Source organism: Muntiacus reevesi, chromosome 1, assembly GCF_963930625.1.
Source record: "Muntiacus reevesi chromosome 1, mMunRee1.1, whole genome shotgun sequence".
Lineage (NCBI taxonomy): Eukaryota > Metazoa > Chordata > Mammalia > Artiodactyla > Cervidae > Muntiacus > Muntiacus reevesi.
The window spans coordinates 48,078,966-48,104,898 of record NC_089249.1 but is presented as its reverse complement, the minus strand read 5'-3'; the positions used below and the strand labels follow the sequence as shown (position 1 = coordinate 48,104,898).

The 25,933-nt window shown below is 50.0% G+C and overlaps 1 protein-coding gene across 1 annotated transcript in view; it reads right to left on the bottom strand.

Annotated features, from left to right (window-relative positions):
• Positions 1–23,447, bottom strand: part of ANO2 (anoctamin 2) — a 324,331-nt gene extending 300,884 nt beyond the window's left edge. Inside the window, exons 1-2 of the mRNA XM_065923366.1 lie at positions 23,427–23,447; positions 22,639–22,965 (exon numbers count right to left, since the gene is read on the bottom strand). Of these exons, the coding sequence (XP_065779438.1) occupies positions 22,639–22,965; positions 23,427–23,447 (348 nt within the window). The remainder of the gene's footprint in view (positions 1–22,638; positions 22,966–23,426) is intronic.
• Between the last annotated feature and the right edge of the window lie 2,486 nt (positions 23,448–25,933).

Genomic DNA, 25,933 nt, shown 5'->3' with positions numbered 1-25,933 from the left:
ATGAAGATGAACACAGGGAAACCAAAGATGAGAGGTAATTCACAGAAACCTACGAGGGTTGACAACTAACATTTTGTAGGGATGTTGGTGGTGGTGGTGTTTAGCTGCTCAGTAGTGTCTCTTTTGTGACTCCATGGCCCATAGCCCACCAGGCTCCTCTGCACCAGAATCCATGGGATTCTCCAGACAAGAATACTAGAGTAGATAGCCATTCCCTTCTCCAGGGGATCTTCCTGACCTATGGATAGAACCCAGGTCTCTTGTATTGCAGACAGATTCTTCACTGTCTGAGCCACCAGGGAAGCCCTTGTAGGATATTACCTCCCTCTAAAGAGAAAAGATGGTCAACACCGAAATCAGACTGATTATATTCTTTGCAGCCAAAGATGAAGAAGCTCTATACAGTCAGCAAAAACAAGACCAGGAGCTAACTATGGCTCAGATCATGAACTCCTTATTGCCAAATTCAGACATAAATTGAAGAAAGTAGGGAAAACAACTAGACCATTCAAGTATGACCTCATTCAAATTCCTAATGATTATACAGTGGAAGTGAGAAATAGATTTAAGGGACTAGATCTGATAGACAGAGTGCCTGATGAACTATGGATGGAGGTTCATGACAATAGGAGACAGGGATCAAGACCATCCCCAAGAAAAAGAAATGCAAAAAAGCAAAATCGCTGTCTGAGGAGGCCTTACAAATACCTGTGAAAAGAAGAGAAGTGAAAAGCAAAAGAGAAAAGGAAAGATATTCCCATTTGAATGCAGAGTTCCAAAGAAGAGCAAGCAGAGATAAGAAAGCCTTCCTCAGTAATCACTGCAAAGAAATAGAAGAAAACAATAGAATGGGAAAGACTAGAGATCTGTTCAAGAAAATTAAGATACATTTCATGCAAAGATGGGCTCAATCAAGGATAGAAATGGTATGAACCTAACAGAAGCAGAAGATATTAAGAAGAGGTGGCAAGAATACACAGAAGAACTATACAAAAAAGATCTTCATGACCCAGATAATCACAATGGTGTGATCACTCACCTAGAGGCAGACTTCCTGGAATGTGAAGTTGAGTGGGCCTCAGGAAGCATCACTACGAACAAAGCTAGTGGAGGTAATGGAATTCCAGTTGAGCTATTTCAAATCCTAAAAGATGCTGCTGTGAAAGTGCTGCACTCAATATGTCAGCAAATTTGGAAAACGCAGTAGTGGCCATAGGACTGGAAAAGGTCAGTTTTCATTCCAGTCCCTAAGAAAGGCAACACCAAAGAATGCTCAAACTACCACACAATTGCACTCATCTCACACACTAGTAAAGTTATGCTCAAAACTCTCCAAGCCAGGCTTCAACAATACATGAACCATGAACTTCCAGATGTTCAAGTTGGATTTAAAAAAGGCAGAGGAACCAGAGATCACATTGCCAACATCCACTGGATCATCGAAAAAGCAAGAGAATTTCAGAAAAACATCTATTTCTGCTTTACTGACTATGCCAAAGTCTTTGACTGTGTGGATCACAATAAACTGTGAAAAATTCTGAAAGAGATGGGAATACCAGACCACGTTACCTGCCTCTTGAGACACCTGTATGCATGTCAGGAAGCAACAGTTAGAACTGGACATGGAACAACAGACTGGTTCCAAATAGGAAAAGGAGTACATGAAGGCTATATATTGTCACCCTGCTTATTTAACTTATATGCAGAGTACATCATGAGAAACGCTGGGCTGGAAGAAGCACAAGCTGGAATCAAGATTGCAGGGAGAAACATCAATAACCTCAGATATGCAGATGACACCACCCTTATGGCAGAAAGTGAAGAAGAACTAAAGAGCCTCTTGATGAAAGTGAAAGAGGAGAGTGAAAAAGTTGGCTTAAAACTCAACATTCAGAAAATAAAGATCATGGCATCCGGTCCCATCACTTCATGGCAAATAGATGGGGAAACAGTGGAAACAGTGGCAGACTTCATTTTTTTGGGCTCCAAAATCACTGCAGATGGTGACTGCAGCCATGAAATTAAAAGACTTTTACTCCTTGGGAGAAAAGTTATGACCAACCTAGACAACATATTAAAAAGTAGAGACGTTACTTTGCCAACAAAGGTCTGTCTAGTCAAGGCTATGGTTTTTCCAATGTATGTATGTATTTCCAAACAATGTATGTATTTTCCAATCCAACATGTATGGCTGTGAGAGTTGGACTATAAAGAAAGATGAGCACTGAAGAACTGATGCTTTTGGACTGTGGTGTTGGAGAAGACTCTTGAGAGTCCCTTGGACTGCAAGGAGATCCAACCAGTCCATCCTAAAGGAGATCAGTCCCAAGTGTTCATTGGAAGGACTGATGTTGAAGCTGAAACTCTAATACTTTGGCCACCTGAGGCGAAGAACTGACTCATTTGAAAAGACCCTGATGCTGGGAAAGATTGAGGATGAGATGGTTGGATGACATCACTTACTCAATGGACATGAGTTTGAGTAAACTCTGGGAGTTGGTGATAGACAGGGAGGCCTGGCGTGCTGCAGTCCATGGGGTCGAAAGGAGTTGGATACAACTGAGTAACTGAACTGAACTGAACACTGCAGAGCAGTGAAGAAGTGTAGCTCTCTCAATAAATGATCATGGGTCACTTGGGAAAAAAATAATATTGACTCACACATCATGCCACATATACACAAAAAAAAGTCAGTCTTATGTGGGCAGCAGATGGAAATATGCAGAGTTAACCAATAAAGGTAACACTAGACAATGTGCCTGGGATAGGTGATGGTTTCATAAACAGAACACAAAAACCAATTAATGGAACTAAAATAAAATTAAGCGTCTCTGTCTACCAAAATAAATAATTAAAGAGTGAAAAGGAAAACAACAGAATGGAAGGAAGATATCTGTAGGACACATAATCAACAAGAGACTGATGCCAAGAATGTATGAAGAACTCTTTCAAACCAAGGAGGGAAAGGCAGATCACCCATCTTTCTAAAAAGTCAAAAGATACATAAAATACATAACTAATGAGAACCTACCGTGTAGCACAGGGAACTCTACTCAGGGCTCTGTGGTGACCTAAATGGGAAGGAAATTCAAAAAAGAGGGGATATGTGTATACATACAGCTGATTCACTTTGCTGTACAGAAGAGGCTAACACAGCATTGTAAAGCAAATATTGTTTGCTGGTTTTGTTCAGTCATTAAGTCACGTCTGACTCTTTGTCACCTCGTGGACTGTAGCCCACCAGGCTCCTCTGTCCAGTGGGATTTCCCAGGTAAGAATACTGGAGTGGGTTGCCATTTCCTTCTCCAGGGATCTTGCCAACCCAGGGATCAAACCTGTGTCTCCTATATAGGCAAGTGGATTCTTTACCACCAAGCTACAAGGAAGCCCAAAGTAACTATACTTCCAATTAAAAAAAAAAAAAAGTGGTCAAAAGACTTGAACGAGCACTTCAGAAAAGAGGACATCCAAATGACTGGGGTAAAAAAAAACATATGAAAAGGTTTTCATCTCATTCACCATCAAGGAATACAAATTAAAACCATAACAACCCACAGCATTGTAAAAGCAGCTATACTCCAATAGAAAATTAATCTTTTTAGAAAGATGATTTACCATTTAAAAAGAAAGCACTGAGAAAAACCATTATACATGTACCAGAAAGGCTAAAATCTAAATGACTGACTCTACCAGGTGTCGAGAAGTATGTGGAGAAACTAGAACTCTCATACACTAATGGGGATTATAAATTTGTACAAACTCTCTGCTAAAGCTAAACATATACACATTATTTATGACCAGCAGCTCTGCTCCTAAGTGTTTGCCCATCAGAAATGCATTCACCAAAAGACTTGTAAAAAAAGAAGTTCACAGCAACACTGTTCATAATAACCTAAAACAGGAAACAACCCTAATATCCATCCACCACAGAAAGGTACACTGAAGAAAACAAAATAGATACCACAGAGTAATAAACAAACTACCAGTGGGTAAAGAATCCGCCTGCAATGCAGGAGACACAGGAGACACAGGTTCAGTCCCTGAGTCGGAAAGATGCTCTGGAGAAGGAAATGGCAGCCCACTCCAGCATTCCTGCCTGGAGACTCCCATGGACAGAGGAGCCTGGCAGTCTACAGTCCACAGGGTCGCAAAGAGTCAGTGCAACTAAGTACGCAGACTGGCACAGAAAACATAGAGAAATTCCATACACTTAATGTTGAGCAAAAAAGCAAACACAAACTATATCCTGGGTGAGTCCATTTACATAAAGTTCAAACTCATGTGTGACACTAGAAGTCAGCACTGTCATGACCTCTGGATGCGGCTCCATGACTGGGCAGAGGCCCAAGGGGAATTTCTTGGGGCGGGGAGAGCTGGAAAGGTTCAAAGTCTTCATCTGGATGGCAGTCACATGAGTGTATCCACTTAGCGATACATCATCAAGTTGTACACTTACAGTGTGTGCATGTTTCTGATACACATTACACTTCGTAAAGAGCTCCACAAACCGGGAATGCAAAGATCCCTAGGATTCCAGACACACATTCCTAGGACCCAGCAGGCCCCGAGACCAACCTGTCTGCAGGACAGTGAGTCCCTTCCCCCTGCACGGTGGTCGCTGAGGTCATTCGTGTGTTTCTGTGTGGCTTGGGTGTGTGTGTCTTCCCTAGGTGGTGGCAGGGGGAATACCAAGCAGCACAAGGGTGTGTGTGTTTCAAGCTGCAGCTGTTTATTTCCCCAGATAAACTTTAAAGCCATCAGCATCTTCTGAAGAAGCCTCCTCACTAGCGACATGTTTGGGAAACTCCACAGCCTCGGCGGGGCGGGGAAGAAGATACTTGGGCAAGTGGCAGGTTGATGGAATTTCATTTTTAGTGGTCCTCTCTACCACTCAAGTTCTAAAGAGTTCTTGGGAGCAGCACCCAACTCACTCCCCATTCACACCCCCGTGTTTCAATTGATTGGTGGGAACCCAGAGCCCTGGGAGGCCAGAGAGGTATCAGACCCCCAATCTTGCCTTGGAGCTCTGGTTCCAGGTAGAGAGCGAGGGAAGACACAGGCAGAGAGGGCTGTGTGATACACATCCATCCCTGAGCCCCTCCTGGTCACAGGAGAATTCATTTCCCATGCCCAATACTCTGCACCCCTCTACAGGGCAGAGGGTGCGTGCGTGCTAAGTCGCATCTGACTCTGTGACCCTATGGACCGTAAACTGCCAGGCCCCTCTGCCCGTGGGATTCTCCAGGCACGAACACTGGAGCGGATAGCCATTTCTTTCTCCAGGGAATCGTCCCTACCCAGGGATCGAATTCAAGTCTCTTGTGTCTCCTGCATTTGTAGGCGGGTTCTTTACCACTAGTGCCTCCTGGGAAGCCCCTCCAGGGCAGAGAACGACTGGGAATGCTTTTGTGGAAATGAGAAAGCTCCTGAACGTCCGAGGGCCTCCTGTGAAATGAGATGAGCAGCAGAGGTAAAGAATCCACCTGCTAATGCAGGAGAAATGGGAAGATCCCATGGCCAGGGAGTAGTTAAGCCCACACAACACGACTGCTGAGCCTGTGCTCTGGAGCGCATGCTCCGTGCCGAGAAGCCACCTAAACAAGAAGCCCGTGCCCCGAAACCGGAGAGGATCCTCCACTCGCCACAAGAGAAAAGCCCGCATAGCAACGAAGACCCAGCACAGCCAAAAATAAATAAAAATAAGATTTGAAAAAAAGAAAGTGAGACTAGCAGGAGACTCTCGAAGGTCCCTTCCAACTCTTGACTTTCTGAGTCATCAGGGACGACGATAAAATCAGATAGAAAAATAAAGTAAAATAACTCTCCCTTTTCCAAAAGACGTGGGGGAGCATCCACGCTCACTCTGCATTTAACTTGTGGCCCCTGCCATCCTGGGTTGGCCCCCTCCCCGGACAGGAAATGGCCCCGATCCCCTCTTCTGGGGCTCGTTGCTTCCTCTGCTGAGTATTTAATTAGAACTGGCAATGGCTGTTTGGAAAGAGCCGAGGCCAAGAGGGCAGGAAGGCGTCTCCTTGTTCCTGGCCCAGGAGATGTGAGCCGGCGAACAGCTGGGACGGGCTTGGTCTCGGTCGCCCCCCTGCTGGTAGCGCCAGACGGCTTTCCGTGCTCATCAATTCAGATGTTCTCCTGGGGAGTCCCTGACTTCGCATTGGGTGGGGCCCCTCTCAGCAGGAGAACCGGCTCTCCCCACCCCACTCCCTTCAGAGTCTGCCTTCCTTAGGCTGGAAACCCGTGTCTCCAGGTCCAGCGAGCCTGCAGAAGCGGCTGCAAAAGGGACCTGGAGATGTTAGCAAAGCCGGGCAGGAAGTAACAACGAGCAGATTCAACCTGGAAAAATGCAGTCGTTGCATCTGGGGATAAATAACCAGAAACACAAATACTCAGGTGGGAGGGAGAAGCCTGGAACAGGAAGAGGCCAGACGGCACTTGGACAGGAGCTTGCAATGTGATCTAGTGACAAAGAAATTGCTGGGGGATTCATGGACTGGATGCATGGAGGTGCTACCCCAACAAGAACAAGGAAGGAACAGGGGCGGGACTAGGCAGCTGTTCTCTGCCTCCCTGGAGGCCAGAAGTGAGTGGACCACGGGGTGGAGCTGGCAGCAAGAGAGAGTCAAGTCAGACTCTAGAAAGAACCTTGCCGCTACGAAGGGTAGGGAGATATTATCCAAGGAAATGAAGAAATCCCTGGGAAGATGTTTGAAGCACTGGGACACAGGAAGCCTGTCCCAGAGGCAGAGGCATGGCCCAGATGACCTTCAGATACCCCCACACAGTTCACCAAGGAACACGTGATTCTGCAGAAAACAGAGAGTGGGCCTGCCTGTAGATGCTACAGGAGAAAGGAGATGGAGGAACCCAAAACAACTGAAAATACTGAAATTTCAGAGCTGGGGATAGTCACATGACCTGTCCTGAGTGTGACACCAAGCTGGGAGGAGAGCTGCAGGCAGACCAGAGTCTGCAGACGGCCAGACAACCTGTTCCTTGGGCTCACAGAACGGTGCTCTCCAATCCTCCACTGGCTCCACTGCTGAGGACGGGCCAGGCTCAAAACGAGGCCCCCGAGACAAGTCCCCACGCACTTCAGACGCAGCGGGGCCAATCAAATGTATGCCATCTGACCTGTTCCTTCACCAACTGACGGTTGCTCTGGAGGGAGCCGGGTTAGACCGCAAGAAGAATTTGCCTCCTGAGCTTTGAGATAACCGCACAAGCAAGTGAAAGAGGCGGTTTCTCGTCTCTCTTCCTCTGGTTGGATCATGGGCTAGATGGTGCTTCAGGATACACAGAGCATCGTACTTCTCATGGAAGCGCAGTGAGAAAGGCAGAGGTGTGTCATATTTCCATCAGACCAGAGAGGGGAAGTGCAGGTGTAGAAAGCAGATAAATTAGGCTGATTATCACTTTAAAAAGGGCTCTCCGCAACAAGCTACATTAACACACTTACAGTGTAATGAGAATTTTTACAACAGAGGTTCAGTGTAGCAGGCGAGACTTCTAGCTCAGACCAGGGCACACAGATGGATGACCTATCCATGCAAAGATCCATGCGATTCCAGGTTCTTCTTGGGGATGGTCAGCCTCCTGGTGAGGTATCTGATATCAGGTGTTAGCCTTTGGGGCTTCCCTGGTGGCTCAACAGTAAAGAATTCACCTTCAATGCAGGAATGGGGGTTCAGTCCCTAGGCCTGGAAGATCCCCTGGAGGAGGGCAAGGCAAAAGACTCCAGTATTCTTGCCTGGAGTATCCCATGGACAGGGAAGCCTGGTGGGCTACAGTCTGTGGGGTCACAAAGAGTCAGACATGACAAGCGATTTAGCATGCACGCACACATACATCAATCAGCCCTTGGGTGAGATTTCTGGAGACCCCAGAAAGAAGAAAAGAAAAAAGCTGGTTGGAGGAGGCTTCTCCAGGGCATCTGGACCATTGACAGGTGTTAGAGCCTAACAAGGGGTCCAAGAAGTCAGGTCACAAGAGGACTGAGAATAATTAGGATGGAAGAGTCTGGCTCATTTACAGACATGTCAGCCTGGAGGAAAAGATAGGAGTTTTGTGGGAATCTGGGGACCTGAGAGGCAGGAACTAGAAGAGCAGCTACGCTGAGCTTCTAACATGTCCCAAGCACTGCTCTAGACCCTTGAAGGAATGTTCCCTCATTTAATTATTCATTTCCTTGACAACTATCACGTACCCTTCGATGGACCACTCGTTTTCAAAACAACTCAAACAGATCAGACGAGAAAACCCAAGTCATAGGTGACATCATACGATCTGCCCAAGGTTGTGCATCACTTAGCGGCTGAGCTGGGATTCCAAGCTCACTTGACACCAGAACTTTCTCCTTCAAGAAACCTTCCAGCCCTGCCCCTCCTGGCTCCAGTCACTGTAGCAAGTCAGCTTGGCTGCATGTATTCACATATGTGTGGACAACAGAGTCTGTGCAGAATATGTACACCCAAACCAGTGGAGGTGGGCGGAGCACCAGTGAAACACAGCCCTTCGGTCCTGGAGGGAAGGATGCTGTGTTTGGGGAGTAAGACTCCAGCATCTTTGTGTGGTTCTGCTTGGCTCCAGTCAAGATGAATGACTGAATTCTCTTCCATTTCCTCAGCATCCTAACAACAGGAGGGAATGACCCAGTGTGTAAGGGGCGGTGAAGAGGTTATCCACCCGCCCATCACACGTGCCCGCACAAGGAAAACCTGCACAACCCTGAGGACTGTCTGCCTTCTGTGTCCTTCACCGAACACCCACCCCTTCCTGAGTGTGCTGACCGTGCAGACACTCTCCTCTTCATCTCACACCTCCATGCGCCCCAGAACACAAGGGACGCTCCATCCCAAACGCTGCCTGGCTGTGCGGGCATTAGGCACCAAAAACATAAGCAGCTTATGAAAGCAGGGATAAAGGAAAAAGGGGGGCCATGGTCCTTCAAAAAGGAAAGGGTCACCATAGCGTGATTTCCAGAGTCCTCCATCTGCCGGGGCCCAGTCTGCTACCATCACCTACAGCTTTGACCCTTATTAAAGACGCAGCTGCTGCAAAGCCTGGCTGTCCCGGGGGGTTTGAATGAAAGACCTGAGAGTGGACGTGAAGGCGGAAAGTGATACTCGAACCAGGTGGGAGAAGCCACAGAAGGCAGAGGCTGGGCACCCAAGACAAGCAGGTCCCGCCCTTATTCGTCCTGATGCCCACGGGCTGGCCACAGCAGGACACACCTGTAGGGGTCCTCCCAGCCCTGCGCCCAGGGGACTGACGCGCCACGTGGGCTCACTGTCCGAAGTGACTCCTGATGCCACGCTGCCCCGCCCTCCCTGGGGTTCCTGCAGAGTCAGCCCTCAGCCTCACTCTCCTGAAAACCCCTGCCACCGCTCACCCCATGTGCTGGTCCAGATCCACCCCGCTGTCTCAGGGGTAAGCCCCAAGCAGATTGATTCCTGCTGCAAACACAGTAATTAAAAGTACCTGCAGGGATCTGGCCATTCCCCATCTCATGATCTCCCACCTTGGCAGGTAAGAGGGGAGACAGATGAGGCAAAACAGGGACAGAGGAAAGGAGAGAACGCTCCCAAGTCCAGAGGCCCCCGGCTCTTCTCCTGAACCTGCTTTGGTGGCCGACAATCTCCATGGTGACAGCAAGGACTCCCCCTCCCCCATGCCAAGCTCAGAGGGCAGAAGCATCAGCCCCCCAGAAGTGGGACAGTGCAGTGATAGAGATGTAAACGAAGGATCTGAATCCTTCCCTGGTACTAAGCTCTTTGACCTTGACCAAGTAACCTGTTTTCTTATCTGAGAGGCAGTGAAACTTCATCTTTTACAGGGTCGTTACAAGGATTCAATGAGTGGTTCTTTGTGTCCCAGCACAGTAGAAGTATTTATCGTGACTCATATCTTCAAAAGCAACATTAAGATACTCAAGGAGAGGGCTTCTCTAAGTGGTTCAGACAGTAAAGAATCTGTCTGCAATGCAGAAGACCCAGGTTCGATCCCTGGGTCAGGAAGATCCCTTGGAGAAGGACATGGCAACCCACTCCAGTATTCTTGCCTGGGAAATCCCATGGACAGAGGAGCCTGGTGGGCTACAAAGAGTCACAATAGAGTGACTAAGCATGCATGCATATATTTGATCAAGTAGTATCTGACAAGGGTGCCAAGACCACTCAATGGGGAAAAGACAGTCTTTTCAACAAATGGTGTTAGAAAAACTGAATATCCACATGCTAAAAAATGAAGTTGAACCCTTACTTAACTATATGTAATAAAAGATATTCAGGGAGAGACTTCCCTGAGGGTCCAGTGGTTAAGACTCCACGCTCCCAATGCAGGGGGCCCAGGTTCCATCCTTGGCTGGGGAACTAGATCCCACATGCTACACAGTGCAGCCTAAAAAAATCAAAAAACAAAACAACAACAAGAACAAAAGACACTCAAGGAAGGAAGGGTCCAGATCCCTGTGGGCCCCATGGCAGGCAGGAGAGAACAGACAGTCCTGGCAACTCCAGGAAGGAAATCTCTTGTGACCAGACGAAAGCGAGGTCCTAGAGCCAGAGCAGCCTTGGGGACACGCAGGCTGATCACACAGACAGTTCCCGACGTACGGTCCATAAGAAACTGTGTCTCTGTGTGTTTCTGAAGGATTTCATAATCACATCATGGAGACGAGCCTGGCCTAAACACAAACATCAACAAGTCCACAGCAACGGTAATCATCCTGGGCTGTGGGATTTGCCCAAGTGCAGAGCTGGAGGGTGTTGAGAGGAAGAAAGAGGGAGGAACAGGGTGGGTGGGGGGAGACCCCCGGGGCTCAACCTCTTCCCCAGGCAGGAAGTCAAAACTTTCTAAACTGGGGACCTGAAGGGCAGCCTGGAAGGGCTCAGGTTTACTGTCTGTCTGTCTGTCTGGGCCTCTCTCCCCGGCCCCTGCTTCCTCTCACTCCCTCCTCCAGTGCCCTCCACCCTCCTCTCTGGGTCAGGGGCGCCGAGGGGAGATGCAGATGGCTATGGCATTTTCTTCCCCACAATAGCTACTGCAAAGAGGCAGGAAGGGGCTAGAGCTCAGGTGGGGAGCGGGGAGGGGAAATGCGGACAGGGTTCTGGGCTGCTGAGACCAGAGGCAGGGTTAGGGGAAACGGGGGGTCCCTCTTCTTGGGAAAGCCTCCCCTGACAACTCCAGCTCCTGGGAACTGCCCCCTCCCCTGAACAACTCTGCAATATGCTATCCTTGCAACGCACTATGCTTTGAATCAGTTCAGCACACTTGAGTCTCCACTGTGTGTCAGACACTGTGCAAATAAACACACAAAAAAAGAAATAAAACACAGTACTGGCTCTCGAAGTCTTCAATCTATCCGTGAACAAGTGAAGCTCCAGAGGGTGTGCTAAGTGTTTTGGTCACTCTGCCCAAGTGCAAGGAGCATTAGATTAAGGAAGATACAACAGAGCATCAAATAACAGTTTGAAATGCTGAGAACCTGAGTCCCTTTTCAATTATCCTGCAAAGTCTCCATTTGATGTCAGTATATCTTTAACTTATCTGATACTATATAAGCATCCTTCTTTCTTTTTTAACCTGATATCTCCCCTGGAGCTGTAGAAGACTCTTGAGAGTCCCCTGCACAGCAAGGAGATCAAACCAATCAATCCTAAAGGAAATCAACCTTGAATATTCACTGAAAGGACTGATGCTGAAGCTGAAGCTCCAATACTTTGGCCACCTGATGTGAAGAGCCGACTCACTGGAAAAGACCCTGATGCTGGGAAAGATCGAGGGCAAGAGGAGAAGGGGGCGACAGAGGATGAGATGGTTGGATGGCATCACTGACTCAATGGATGTGAGTTTGAGCAAGCTCAGGGAGACAGTGAAGGACAGGGAAGCCGGGTGTGCTGCAGTCCAAGGGGTCAGAGAGAGTCAGACGTGACTGAGCGATGGGACAACAAGAGCAGTCTCCCCTGGACAGAGGCCATCAGCCTACCCAACTCACCGTCCACTCACCCGATGCTTGTGCAGGACCAAAGACGGGCTTCTCAGCAGGATGCACCACGAGGAGCAGATACCCCCGGAGGACCCTTAGGAGCTGGGACAACACGCCAGGTCACAATGCTCTTGCAGAGCCCTCCACAAAAGTCCTTAAAATACTGACATGCCTAATTCCAACATTCAAACCAAGAACAATTTTCATGGAAGAATTCACAGGATAGGCAACAGAAGATCACCACCAAAACCAACTGCACTTCTTTTAATGGCAGCCAAAAAAAAAGAAATGAAATTAGGTCATTTGCAGAGATGCGGATGGATCCTAGAATCTGTCATACAGTGTGAAGTATTTCAGAAAGCAAAAAACACTGAGGTTTGATGAAAACAACAAAATTGTGTAAAGCAATTATCCTTCCATTAAAAAATAAGTTAATTTTAAAAAGAAAGAAAAATCAAATATGGTATATTAACATATACATGTGGAATCTAGAAACATAGTACAGATGAACCTATTTGCAGGGCTGCAGTTCATGGGGTCACCAAGAGTCAGACATGACTGAGCAGCTAAGCACAGCAAATAGCTAATACACTTCACTGTACAGCAGAAACTAACATAAGGCTGTAAAGCAGTTATACTCCAATAAAAAATAGCAAAAAAAAATCGTTATATTAAGCAGGACTGACCAATTCTACGTTCTCCCACTAACGTTCTTCTTCTCACCCATTCGCTGTGTCCTCACTGAGTACACACAGATAGCCAAGTGCTAACAGCTGCTAAAGGTTGAAGGGAAAAATATGTAAGAACGATTATAAATGGAGAAAACTGCCTTTATCGGTGCAATTTTTGAGTACATGGAGAAAACAGTCTCCATTTTTACTGCAGCCCAACTCTGTCCAAGTCCTAGAAAGCCAGTCCCTTCAGATCCAGCGTTGGAGGATCCCTGATTACGCTCTGTCTCCAGATCCAGAAAGAAGCCAGCTGGTGGCAGTGCAGGACCTAGAACCTGGGCTTGAGCCACTCAACCCTCTTTCCGCTCAGCTTTCTTCTTGGGTCCAATCGCGTTGTTAATCAAACCACTCGCTTCCAAACACAACTAGCAAGGAAGGGTCAGCTGACGTCACAGGTATGCTTGGCCCCACCCAGGCCCCCGATATCATGCCCTTGCCTCCAGACTCCTTGGGAACCTTCTCTGAGCCAGTCAGTCTCCAGGAAGCAGCCTATAAGCCTTCCCATCTGATTTCCCTTCACACAGCAGGCAGGCAAGACAGTCACTGTCTGTCTGAGCTTCTTCTAGGTTTGTGGAGTGATGTTCAGGGGTTCATAATCATTTTCTGGGTCTGAAGCCCCAGGACAGTCAGATGGAATCTATGAACCCCTTCTCAGAATGTTTCAGCGTGTAAAATAATCATACAGAATAAAGAGAAGACTCATCACATAGGAATCAAAATACTTAAATGCAAATGTCATACACTTACTGCTTTAAGTGAAAAAGTAAAAGTGTTAGTCGCTCAGCTGTGTCTGACTCTTGTGACTCCATGGACTGCAGACTGCCAGGCTCCTTTGTCCATGGAATTTTCCAGGCAAGAATACTGGAGTCGGTTGCCATGCCTTTCCTTCTCCAGGGGATGTTCCCAACCCAGGGATTGAACCTGGGTCTCCCACAGTGTAGGCAGATTCTTTATCATCTGAGCCTCTAGGGAAATGTATGATACAGTCATACACATACTGCTTAAACAATGCATCCGATAGCGAGCCTAGCAGCACATCTAAACCTTGTCATCATTTCAAACGAATGACGAGCCTCAGGGCTGACAGAGACTTGTGCAGCCATTATAAGGGGATATGAAGCTACATGTGACTTCCACTGGTGACAAACTCCCAGCTACTCACAGCAAAGTCAGTTTGTACCTATATCCTTACCTCAAGTAAATGCTATGTTTTGGGTAAATATTGGGGCTTCCCAGGTGGTGCTAGTGGTAAAGAACTTGCCTGCCAATGCAGAAGACGCCTGAGACAAGGGTTTGATCCCTGGGTCGGGAAGACTCCCTGGAGGAGGGCATGGCCACCCATTACAGTGTTCTTGCCTGGAGATTCCCCACAGACAGACGAGCCTGGCAGGCTACCATCCATGGGGTCGCAGAATCAGATGCAAATGAAGCAACTTAGCATGCACGCACCTAAATGTTGGTGAAAGTAAGTGCCATTTTCTACCATCCTAGTCACAAAACCTGCAAGGTTTAAGAACCCTTGATGCTGCCATGTAGCCCCAAGGGTCATCAGAGAGAAGCTATAGGGGCAGCATAAGGAGCTGACCAGGAGTAGCAGGGAGGCCCTGTCCACAGTGAGGACAAGGGGACACTTAAGGCTGGTGGCCCAGAACCATCCTCCCCATCCCTCAAGTCCCAGATACAACCACTGGGCTTCTCCAGACCTCAAAGGCTCAAAGAAGACTCCCACCACATACAACACCCACGTCTAAACTTGCAGCAGGGAGGCCCTGTCCACAGTGAGGACAAGGGGACACTTAAGGCTGGTGGCCCAGAACCATCCTCCCCATCCCTCAAGCCCCAGATACAACCACTGGGCTTCTCCAGACCTCAAAGGCTCAAAGAAGACTCCCACCACATACAACACCCACGTCTAAACTTGCACTGTCCTCCCCAACACTGCAGCTTGCAGGGGGGTGAATGCACACTGGAGATCTGATAAGAGTCGCAGACATAGCCCACTCAGGGGTGCTGGGCCCCAAGTATCTGGGAGTGAGGAGAAGGGAGGTGATTCCATCTAGAGCTTCCAGGCGGGCTTCTCCCATCACCAGACCACTGTTTATGCTCCCAGCACTCTCTCCCTACTCTGTAACTGCACATTCAGGCCTCATCCTGTGATTCTCTGTGGTCAGGGCTGCTTTTCACTACTAGACCAGAGGCCCTCGTGGCATCAGCTCCAGCTCAGGACATGACACCGCATCGGCAGTGTCTGCTGAAGGAGATGCAGGAGAGAGGCAGCCAGAGATGGAGCCAGAGACGGAGCCTGGTGGGTCTCCTCTGGTCTCTGCTTCCCTTTGGGGCGTCTTGACAGCTGGAGTGACTTACCCAAGCAGTCTCTGTTCATGAATGTTAGTTTTTAATTACAAACTCTGAAAAAGGAAATTGATGTTCACCCAAGTTTGGGGGACTTGACTTGCTCTCCTTGCTTCTCTCTGAATCCCCGCCCCCAGGCTGCTTGGGGTACTTCCCCCAGGAGATTCAGTCCACCCAGGCCTGCCCTGCTGCGCTCAGCTGTGTGGTCCCAGCGGGCAAGGGCTGCTCGGGCTGTTGAGTTTCCTGAAGCTCCCTTGGGGCAGGAAAGAGGCAGGTGAGACGCCCTGGGCTCTGGTATGTTGCTTCAGGGTGGGGGCGAGTGGAACAGGAACACATCCCAAAGCCAGGGGGAAATCAGTGCATGTTCCCCAGTCATTAGAGCAAGTCAACAGCCACGGGACCACTACCCACACCCATGAGAACACGACAGCATCACCAAGAAACAGAATGGCCTGGAGTGTCGTTAAATACCACGTTCATATCTTCCCTGCTCTCCCTCACAGGCCTTCTTAAGAATGAGAACCCCTATTCTATCCCTGAGAAGGAAACAGACTAATCTCACAGTGGTATCGATAAGGATGCGGGGACCCCCACCCCATAGAAATACACCACTCACTCAGGCCAGTGCCCGACAACCTGCCTGGGGCCTGGAGGCAGAGCGGTGGACAGGAAGACCTCCGGGTCATCCTAGAAAAGCAAGTGGCAAGGTTTTCCTGAGAATCAAGGAATCTCCTACACCCTATTTCTCCCAGCAAAGCAAAATGATACAGGTAAGAGAGAAGACAACGCAGGTCTGAGGGTCTCATCTGCAGGGCTGTGGACGGATACCACGTAAGGAGAAAAACAGCAATTTCATAATGTTGCCCCACCACTGTCCAAAAGCCTAGGAGGACAAGGGTTCCCATCAGTTATTTAATCAGATGTATAAAAACTTTTCCCGAAAAAGGTGGTAGTTTAGTCACTAAGTCGTGTGCAATTCTTGCAACCCAATGAACTGTAGCCTGCCAGGCTCTTCTGTCCATGAGAATTCCCAGCCAAGAATACTGGAGTGGGTTGCCATTTCCTTCTCCAGGGGATCTTCCTGACCCAGGGATCGAACCCAGGTCTCAAGCATTGCAGGCAGTCTCCTGCATTGCAAGCAGATTCTTCGTGCAAGAAAGGGATAATGACAGACGTTAGGTCACGAAACAGCAGCCTCCGGTTTGAAGAGAGTGAGGCAGCATTTGATTTTCCCAGCCTGCCAGCTTCTCCCCTAAATGAGCCCCACTGGGAGGTTCCCACATCCCGTACCCCAGAGGTCCCCTAGACGACTCCTTTTGACTTAGCACAATAATCTAGGTTGAATTGTCAGGCGTCAGGGCCATATGGTGAAGAGTCAGGTGTCAGAGACATCCTTTGTCTTGAGGGGAGGTGATCTCCTCTCCGTAGAGACAGAGGAGCTTGGTTATTCCTGGGTTCCCACCCGATAGCAGGTCAGAGAGAAGGGCTCTGCCTCCTGAGTGAACCTGCGAGTCTCCAGGGCTTCCAGGTTGGCACTCTGCCCCCCATGCCTGACACTGCCAAAAGCAGCCTGTAGACCTGCTAGAGAAGTCAGACCACGCGGTGCAAAGGCAGCTTCTGCTAGAGGTCCTAAGGGATGCCTTAATCCCAGGAAAGCCAGTGCCGAGCAAGGGGGCACCTGGTCTCCCTGTCCATGTCCCTTCTCCATTCCCAGTTGGGAAGATCCGCTGCCCACAGAGATGAAGTTTGGGGCATGCCTGCTGGAATTCCAGGGCCTGCAGTTTGGGAGAAAGTTTTTGCACTGCTGTGTAAACATGCCCTCCAGGCCCATCAAAGGCATCGTATGCTGTCCTGGCTCTGGGCTCAGCCACCACCTAGATGCCCCTTGGTGCCACCCAAGCATCCAAGTCTCTGCCTCTGTTCCTCTGGCTCTCTGGGTCAGGGCAGGAGGTCAGGGGAGGCCTGTTCAGCCCATCCGCTCTACAGTTCAGCCCATCCACTCTGAGTCTGGTGACTCAAGGCTGGGGACCCTTAACTGCTTGCACTCATTCGCCTCCCACTCGAATGCAGTGATTTTGATGCTTGACTCCAAAGGGGAGCCCACATTTATTGGAACTGGCAGTGAGGCTGCAGGGGTCTCTGTCACCCAGAGGCATCTCCAGCAAGGTCTTTAGATGAAATTCTAATCAAATGGCCAAACATAAGAAAATATAAAGTGAACCATGGCTTAGTCATCCAATAAATACTAAATAGTCTTTAAAATACAAATGTGGACCTTGTCAATACATGACAATATGTACACAAAATGAAAGGTGAAACGCCAAACAAGGGACACACTAGTTCTCCTCTGTCTGAAGCATGCCCAGGTATCAATTAGAGTTGAAAAGAAGTCCACGATACTCAATCCATTAGAGTCTGGTGGCCACAAAGTTCTTCTGATTTGTAAGGCTAAGTGCATATTTTTCATAGGTCTCCAATAGGAAACTCACTTCCTCTCCATTTGCCTTAAACTCAAAGTGAAGCTAGAGCCTAAGAGGCCATCCAGCCCAGGAGAGAGTTGACAGTCTAGAAGGCGGGGCCGCTGCACCTGCTCTCCAAACAGCCAACAGGTGCAGCTGAGCAGTGTCCCTGCCCCATGAGGGGCCAGTTCCAAGCTGCTGCTCAAGCCCAGAGGCTGGGCATCCTGATCCAGAGAGCAGTTCAGACCCCAACAAGCCTCCAGAAGGTTGTTCAGACCCTCATGGTCTCCACCTCTAACCAGGGTTTAGCACCAACTTGACCTAGGGGTGAGGGGAAGGAGTGGAGAAGAGCATGGGACATGAGCCCTGAAGGAGGTGACAATTCATTCACAACCTTATTGGGTGACAACCTGGGTGCCCATTATCATTAGGGGAGTGACTAGGTAAACAAGCGCTCATCTGTTAGAAGAAAGGAATTAGACACATGTGCACCGGGAAATACTTTGGCCACCTGATGCAAAGAGCTAGCGCACTGGAAAAGACCCTGATGCTGGGAAAGACTGAAGGCAGGAGGAGAAGGGGGTGACAGAGGATGAGATGTTTGGATGGCATCACCGACTCAGGGCACATGAGTTTGAGCAAACTCTGGGAGATGGTGGAAGACAAAGGAGCCTGGTGTGCTGCAGTCTGTGGGGTCACAAAGAGTCAACACGACCTGGCAACTGAACAACAACAACACTAATGAATGGTCTGAAAAATACACTGCTGAGACAAAAAGGAAGGGAACAGAACGGGTTTAAGACAGAGCGCCACTATGTAAATTAAAAATGCGTACAGTTCAGAGAAACTGTCACCACCAACAGGGTAGTGAGCCTAAGGAGATATGACAGTAAATACAATGTGGGATCTGGACTGGGATCCTGGAGGACAAAAAGGGGGAAGGGGACTCTGAACAGAGAAGGGATCTGAGTTAATGACAGGGTATCAATAGCGGCTCATTAACCGTGATAAATGTACCGTATCGATAATAGAGGAAACTAGTGTGTGGGATGGGGACCTCTCTGTCCAATTTTTGAGAAAATGTAAGACTCTTTTATATGCTATTGACACTAGTTATAAAATAGATGACTGATGAGAACCTAAAGTACAGCACAGGGAACTCTACCCAATGCTCTATGGTGACCTAAATGGAAAGGAAATTCAAAAAAGAGGGAACATATGTATATACATAGCTGATTTACTTTGTGTACAGCAGAAACTAACACAAAATTGTAAAGCAGCTATACTCCAATACAAATAAATTTTTAAAAAGCTGTTCTAAGCAATACTGTCTCTTTTTTAAAGAAAAAAAAATGCACAAAGCAAAAGCAACACTATATGTTTCCCAGAAACACCAAGTATTGGAATGACGGCCTTTGGGGGCAGCAGGCAGTGAACAGGGAAGGGTAAGGGGCCTAAAAGAAATCACAAGGAGCACAGGCACCAAGGTGGCTGCAGGCCTTGGATTCCAGGGCCAAGCCCCCAGGCCTGATGCAGGACTGCAATCAGGGAGAAGGTTGACATGAAAGCCCCTCCCCCGTCCCCAAGGGAGCAAGGAGATCCAACCAGTCAATCCTAAAGGAAATTAACCCTGAATATTCATTGGAAGAACTGATGCTGAAGCTGAAGCTCCAGTACTTTGGCCACCTGATGCAAAGAGCTGACTCATTGGAAAAGACCCTGATACTGGGAAAGATTGATGGCTGGAGGAGAAGGGGGCGACAGAGGATGAGATGACTGGATGGCATTACCAACTCAATGAACCTGAGTTTGAGCAAATTCCGTGAGATGGTGAAGGACAGGGAAGATGGTGAAGGACAGGGAAGTGCTGCAGTCCAGGGGGTCACAAAGAGTAGGACACGACTTAGCAACTGAACAACAACAACAATCCCTGTTCCCAGCAAGGGCAAAAAGGCAGTGGTGGTACCCCAATCCCATACACACACCTGTGAGGTCTCAGGAAAATTCCTCCTTCCTCTCAGCGTCTAGAATCAGGCTACTCAGAGGATCAGGGGCTCAAGACCAGGGTACCCCCTCCTCCAATGGCAGCTGTGGCAGGAATCCCTGTCTCTTGTGAGTCTGAGTGTCAGTGTTAAGACCATCGACTCCAGGTTTTATCTTTATATAAATAAATAAGTCACAAGAAGGAACTTTGCACATCAATGATAATAATGCGCCATGACTGAGAACTGTGATGAACTCAACTCTGCATCAGTGGTACCCAAATGCATAACTTTGGAAAAGAGGACGAGGGAAAAAAATAAAGCAAAACACTGCGAGAGAGTAAGTCAGGATGGCTACATGAGTGGTACAGGCTCTGATGACAGAAGGGACTTGGGGGAAGCTAAGTAGCTTGGAAAGGCCCCGAGAAAGAAGAGTTAACTAGACCTGAAGCCAGGGTAAGGGGCCAGGAGGGAAGCACTCTTGGCGAGTACACAGCAGGGACAACAGTCCAGGATACACTCCCCCTGACTCCACTCAAAGGCACCAAGCGGGCTCTGGGTTTCCAAAGGGGAAGGTCGGCACACCCACAGCAGGGGAGCCCCAAGCAGCCCCCACCAAACACTCATCAGTCCTAAGAGCTAGCTCTGGGCCCTCCTAATTCCCAGCTGAAGCTAGCAAAATCCAATAGCAATCAAAATAAAACATGCTGGGGGGCAGCAAAGATGGCAGCCCACTAGAAGCAGTGCAGTTACATTTGAATTTCAGATTAGCCACAAATAATGTTTGAGCAAAAGTATGTCCCTAATAGGGCTTGTCCAGTGGCTCAGTGGCAAAGAACCTGCCTGCCAGTGCCGGAGACACAGGCTCGACCCCTGGGTCAGGCAGACCCCCTGAGAAAGAAATGGCAATCCACTCCAGTATTCCTGCCTGGGAAACCCTATGGACAGAGGAGCCTGGCAAGCTACAGTCCATGGGGTCGCAAGAGAGTCAGACATAACTTAGCAATTAGACACAACAAATATCCTCAATATTGCATGGGACACACCTCTGCTAAAAAAAATTATTTGTTTTTAATCTGAATTCAAATTTAACTAGGTATCTTGAATCTTTATTTGTTAAATCTGGCAACTCTCAATAATAACAAGAGCAGTTAATACTGACTTGTTACACCTTCAGATACTTCTAGTAGTCAGGTTTCTTCTTCATCACAACCCAGTGAAGACTGTAGTGTTATTCCCTTTTTACAGACAAAGAAACTGGGATTCCAAAGGATCAAGCCACTTGCCCAAGGTCATGAGGCTGACAGATGCCTGGCCTGGGATATAGACATCTGTGTTCAGACTCCAGAGTCCAGCTCTGGGGCAGGCTGCCGTCTCCCAACTCAGCAGGGGCACAAGGCCCAGGCCTCCGCGGCCCAAGCCTCCCTGACTCCCTGACACACAGGGAAGGCACAGCCTCCCACAGCAGTGACGCCAAGAGCTCCTTGCCCAGCTCTCAAAACATGCCTCGAGAAACCTTCCAACCAGACCCCAGTCAGAGGCACCAAGCAAGTTCTGGGTTTCCCAAGGTGAAAGTCAGCATGCCCCACAGCTGGGGAGCCCAAAAGCAGCCTTCAAAGAGCACACGGGCCCTCCACTGGCGCAAAGAAAAATGCTAGAAGGGGTCCTGGTTTAAGAGTGGATAAGCAGCACGGGTCAGCACAGCCAGGGTCAGAGCCGGGTCACACGCCATCCTGCCTGGGGACAGCAAAATGGATGAATGACCTCTGGGGATGTCCCTTCCCCTTTGGGGATGGCGCTAATGTGAAACTTACAAAACAGGTATCTGATGAGAATGTCAGCCCATCCTTCAGCATGACACCCTTTTCTATAATCATGAGTATTTATTAAGCACCTACTGTGTACCAGACACTGGGCTAGAAGGTTTCATTGGCCCGTCTAACAATGGGGCACGTAAAACTACAATCCTGCAGAGTGTCTATTTGCAAATGAGGAAACTGAGACTTGGGGAAGTCATTTATTCAACTAGCGCTAGTTAAGTTCCTATATATGCCAGACTCTGTCCAAGGTGCTCAAGATACAGCAGTGAACCAAACAAGACCCCTGCCTTCATGGAGCTGGGAGGGGCAGAGATAAAAAATAAATCTACCATGCTATTTCAGGTGCTAAGTATGATGATGAAAAGTGAAGCAGGGTCAAGGTACAGAATGATAGGGGTGTGGGGAGGTACTTTATCTAAGACAGTCAGGGAAGATGTCTGAAGGAGGTAATATTCAAGCAGAGGTCTGAAGTGAGGGGCTGAGCATGCGCAGGTCTGAGGAAGGGAGACCAAAGCAGAGATGACAATCCATGCAAAGGCCCTGAGGTAAGAGTGATGAAGACACAACCGAGATAAGGCCAGTGGGCTGGAGCCAGCACCGGAGAGTGGGAGGGGTAGGAGGTGAGTTTGGAGGGGATGGCAAGGGCCAGTCATCTTTAAAGGATCATGTGGTATGAAGAAATGGATGGAGAAGTGAGTGAAGAAATGGATGGAAGGATGGATGAATGGACGGGTGGATGGAAGTATGAATAGGTGAATGGACGGACAGATGGAGAGATAAACGTGTAGATAAATGGATTTATTTGGTCAGAGGTCAGAATACAGATAGCTTACAAGCTGATAAAATATGTCTGATGTTCCATTCCCAAATAACCAACTCCCTGGGAGTCCCAGGCAAGGACTTTTCTTAATAATGAAAGTCTCCTAGACAGAAACTTCAATCCAAAGCACAACAGGCAAATCAGGTCTTCATTCCAAGGAAAGCAATACAAAGGCCACAGGATGGCGAGCCAGGAAGAAGTGCCTTGCCTTCAATCTCTAACCCGTCTTTATCTCTAAGCCAACTTCCAGATGGGCGCCCACCACCAGCACCACTGGCCCCACCAGCACCTGGGACCCCAGAACTCTTCCTCAAGTCTCTGAGCAAGAAAATCTGGTTTGCCCACCAGAAGGAAAGAAAAACAGCATGCCAGACGCCAGAACAGAGCCAAAGGCTTCCTGCATGTGGCCCGATGGCCAGGAACCCAGCCTAGCACGGTCATCGCACCCCAGACCTCGGCCGCCTGCCCAACCTCACCTCCAAGTCCTTCTCCAGCTCCAGCCCGGCCTCCATCAGGTTGTGCTCAAACTCCTCTCGCTGCTCCTTCCTCTCCTCCTCCAGGGCGTCGAGCGGCCCCAGCTCGATGTCACCGGGAGCCCCCGCCTGGGGGTCCTTGCCCGTCTCGCCATTGGAGACGATAGCCAGCGAGTGGCCCGGGGAGCCGTGGCCGGGGTGCGCCCCACGTTTCCGGTAGTGGTAGGCGAGCACGTAGTCCACCTTCCTCTGGTTGTCATGGAAGTGCATGCGGCTCACGCGGGCCTCCGAGGACACCAGCTCACTGGCCTCCAAGTAGTTGTTGATGACCTGGCCGGAGAAAAGGGGATGCGCAGTGGCGACATCCAGTGAGGGAGGGGCGAGAGGCGCGGGAGGCTGATCTGGCACTCTGGGACCCGGGAGGGGGATGAGGAGGCCAGGCCCTCACCGCGAAAGGACAGAGAGGCACGAGTTCATCGGCCACGGCTGCCACTCTTCCACCCCAGCCCTGGGTCTAGCCCCAGCCGACAGATGCGGCATACACACATGCTCACACACACACAGATACACACTCAGCGTGAACCCCGCGCATCCCACTGCCAGCCTCCCTCCGCGCACCAAGCCCCATTCCAGCACACGCACGCAGGCGGGCACTCGGCCTTATACCCACACACACTGTGCACACCTGCGTCACCCACGCACGCTCTGACACGCAGGTCCCCCCACACGCACCACGACACCCCTGCCTCCTCGCAGAGCTGCAGGCCAGCCTGCAAACACGCCGTACTCACCGGCAGGCTCTCTGGATCCATTGGAACAAAGGCCGGTTTCTAGCTGCCTGGCCCACCCCACTCCCACCCCACGGGGGATTCACTGTCCACTCTGCGCCTCACAGCGCCACATCCTCCTCTACCCGCTCTCCGTCCTCCCCAGCCACTGGCGAGGACCCTGCCAGAGAGGCTGCAGTCCACTCCAGTCTGCTCCGCAGGCGATGGGAGGTTGAGAAGAAGAGAAAGAACTAGGTGGAGCCAGGGGAGGGACCTGCCTCCCGCTTTGGGTGTTTCCCTGTTTATTACCGGTTTGATACCCAGCTGCCTCCGCAGCCACCTGAGAGGTCACCTGGGCAACCAGATGAAGCGCCAGGCACAGGGGAGAGCCTCAGAGGCACCCCAGCTGAGGCCTGGCTCCTCAGACCTGAGGGAGGGGGGCCGGGGAGACTGCAGGCCAAGGGGCAGGGCCACCGGGCCTCTTACATCACTGTCTTCCCCATCCTCCTCTGACCAGGGACCCAGTGCTACTGGGACAGCACGCCATCCCGTCTTGGAGAGACAGGGGATGAAGGGGGCCTAAAAGAAACCCCGCCCCCACACACAAACCCACAACACACACCCCGTGCCCGCAAGTGGAGGGCGCCCCACAGGCCCGCCCATCCACACGCCCCAGTACTCACGGAGCTGTTGGGGGCGCTCCCTCCACCAGACGCCCGGCCGGACCCTTGGGGGACACTGCTCTGCAGACGCTGGGCTGGGGAACCCGGCACCTGGAGGCATTGCTGTCCGTGTTTGGGGCCCTGACCCCCTCTGACCACGGCCCGCGGGCTCAGCCGGCGTGGGGAGCCAGGGAGCAGGGGGATGTCTGTGAAAGACAAGGACACAGAGGGACAGCAGCTTCAGGGGATGGGAAAGCATGGATACAGGCCCCAGAGCAGCTGAGGCGCTGAGCCTGGGACCCCAGGGCAGCCCTAAGAACACAACCACACCTCCCCACAGCTGCCCACCACATTCCCACCCCCAGCCAGTCCTCACAGGCTTAGCTAGCCAGGCTCACATTGGCCATAGGGGAGGGGGTGGGGTGTTCCCATCACACACACACACACACACACAGCCTAGAGCCACCAGCAGTAGCTCCCTCTGATGATGGCTGTCATAATCTCTTCTGGTTCCCAGACACGAGGAGGGCAGTTGCCTGGAGGCAGGGTGGGTGGGGCGCTGCTGGAGAGACACCCTGATTAATGCCAAAGGTTTAGTCTTTAGGGTCCTTCCCAGGGCAGCAAGAGAAGGGGGCACCCTGGCAGCCCCTACACCCCTGAAGAAGAGAGCCCGACAGACCAAAAGTGGGCTCGGGGCAGGGGTGACCTCTGACCCAAGGGTCACCTCCGGGGCCCTTGAGGGGTCTCCACACCCCTGCTGCCCCCACCGTGGCCTCAGAGCTGCCCTGTCTCTCCCTCTCCCCATGCCCCAGAGCAGTCCTTCAGGGCACCAGGGCTGACACCAAAAAAAATAAATAAAAAGTGGCTATGATCATTGGTCTTATTCTTTTCATTTTAAACTTCATGTGAGCAGAAAGCACACCTTATACATCCAGCCTGTAGCTCAGTCGGTAAAGAATCTGCCTGCAGCGCAGGATACCTGAACTCGTTCCCTGGGCCACGAAGATCCCCTGGAGATGGGAATGACAACCTACTCCAGTATTCTTGCCTGGAAAATCCTATGGCCAGAGGAGCCTGGTAGGCTGCAGCCTATGGGGTCACAAGAGTCGGACCCCATGGTCTGACTTAAAGACTAAATGGATGGACGGAGTTAAACATTAAATGTTAAACTTAACAAAGTTAACGACTAAACCACAACCTAGCCCTTAGCACCTGCTGAATGAAGGAATGAATGAATGGACCAAAGGCAGCTATTCCCAGTCACTTAGAGCTTCTGGTCAGTTACCGGGTTGAGGAGCAGCCCCGTACACGTGCCCAGGTCTCTGCTGGGCAGTTTCTCGAGGACTGGAACTTGGGTCCCTGCGCTTGAGAAATGTATCAATATCATCACTTTGTGAAGATATTGATGATGTGCAGAAACACAGTTAGAGCCAGCAAGTAAAGATTCCATAATCTGTTTCTAGACTGTGGACTTTGGTCTATATTGAGGGAACCAGAAAGGTGGAAAGTCAAAGTAGCTTCAGGAAAGATAACAAGCCCGAATCTGGGTCTTGAAGCATCTAGAAGGTAGGGGACAGAACACTGAGGGGCAGGAGTGGGCATGCATGCTGGTGGGGCGATGGAGGCCTCCAGTTTAGGATATCAGGGGAGGGGCTTCCTTCCTCCATCCCCAGTCTTGCTCATCCCTCTCCCCTTGTGCATTTCTGCCCAGATCAGAACTGAGAGCAAGACTGTACACCCCAGGGTGTGTATCTAAACACATCCTAAAAACCTCCATGTATGTCTAAACAACCAGAGATCATCCTGATGAATACCTGGGCAGGTGATACAGCGGACGCGCACTCAAGGTCCATCCTTCCTTGACAGCAT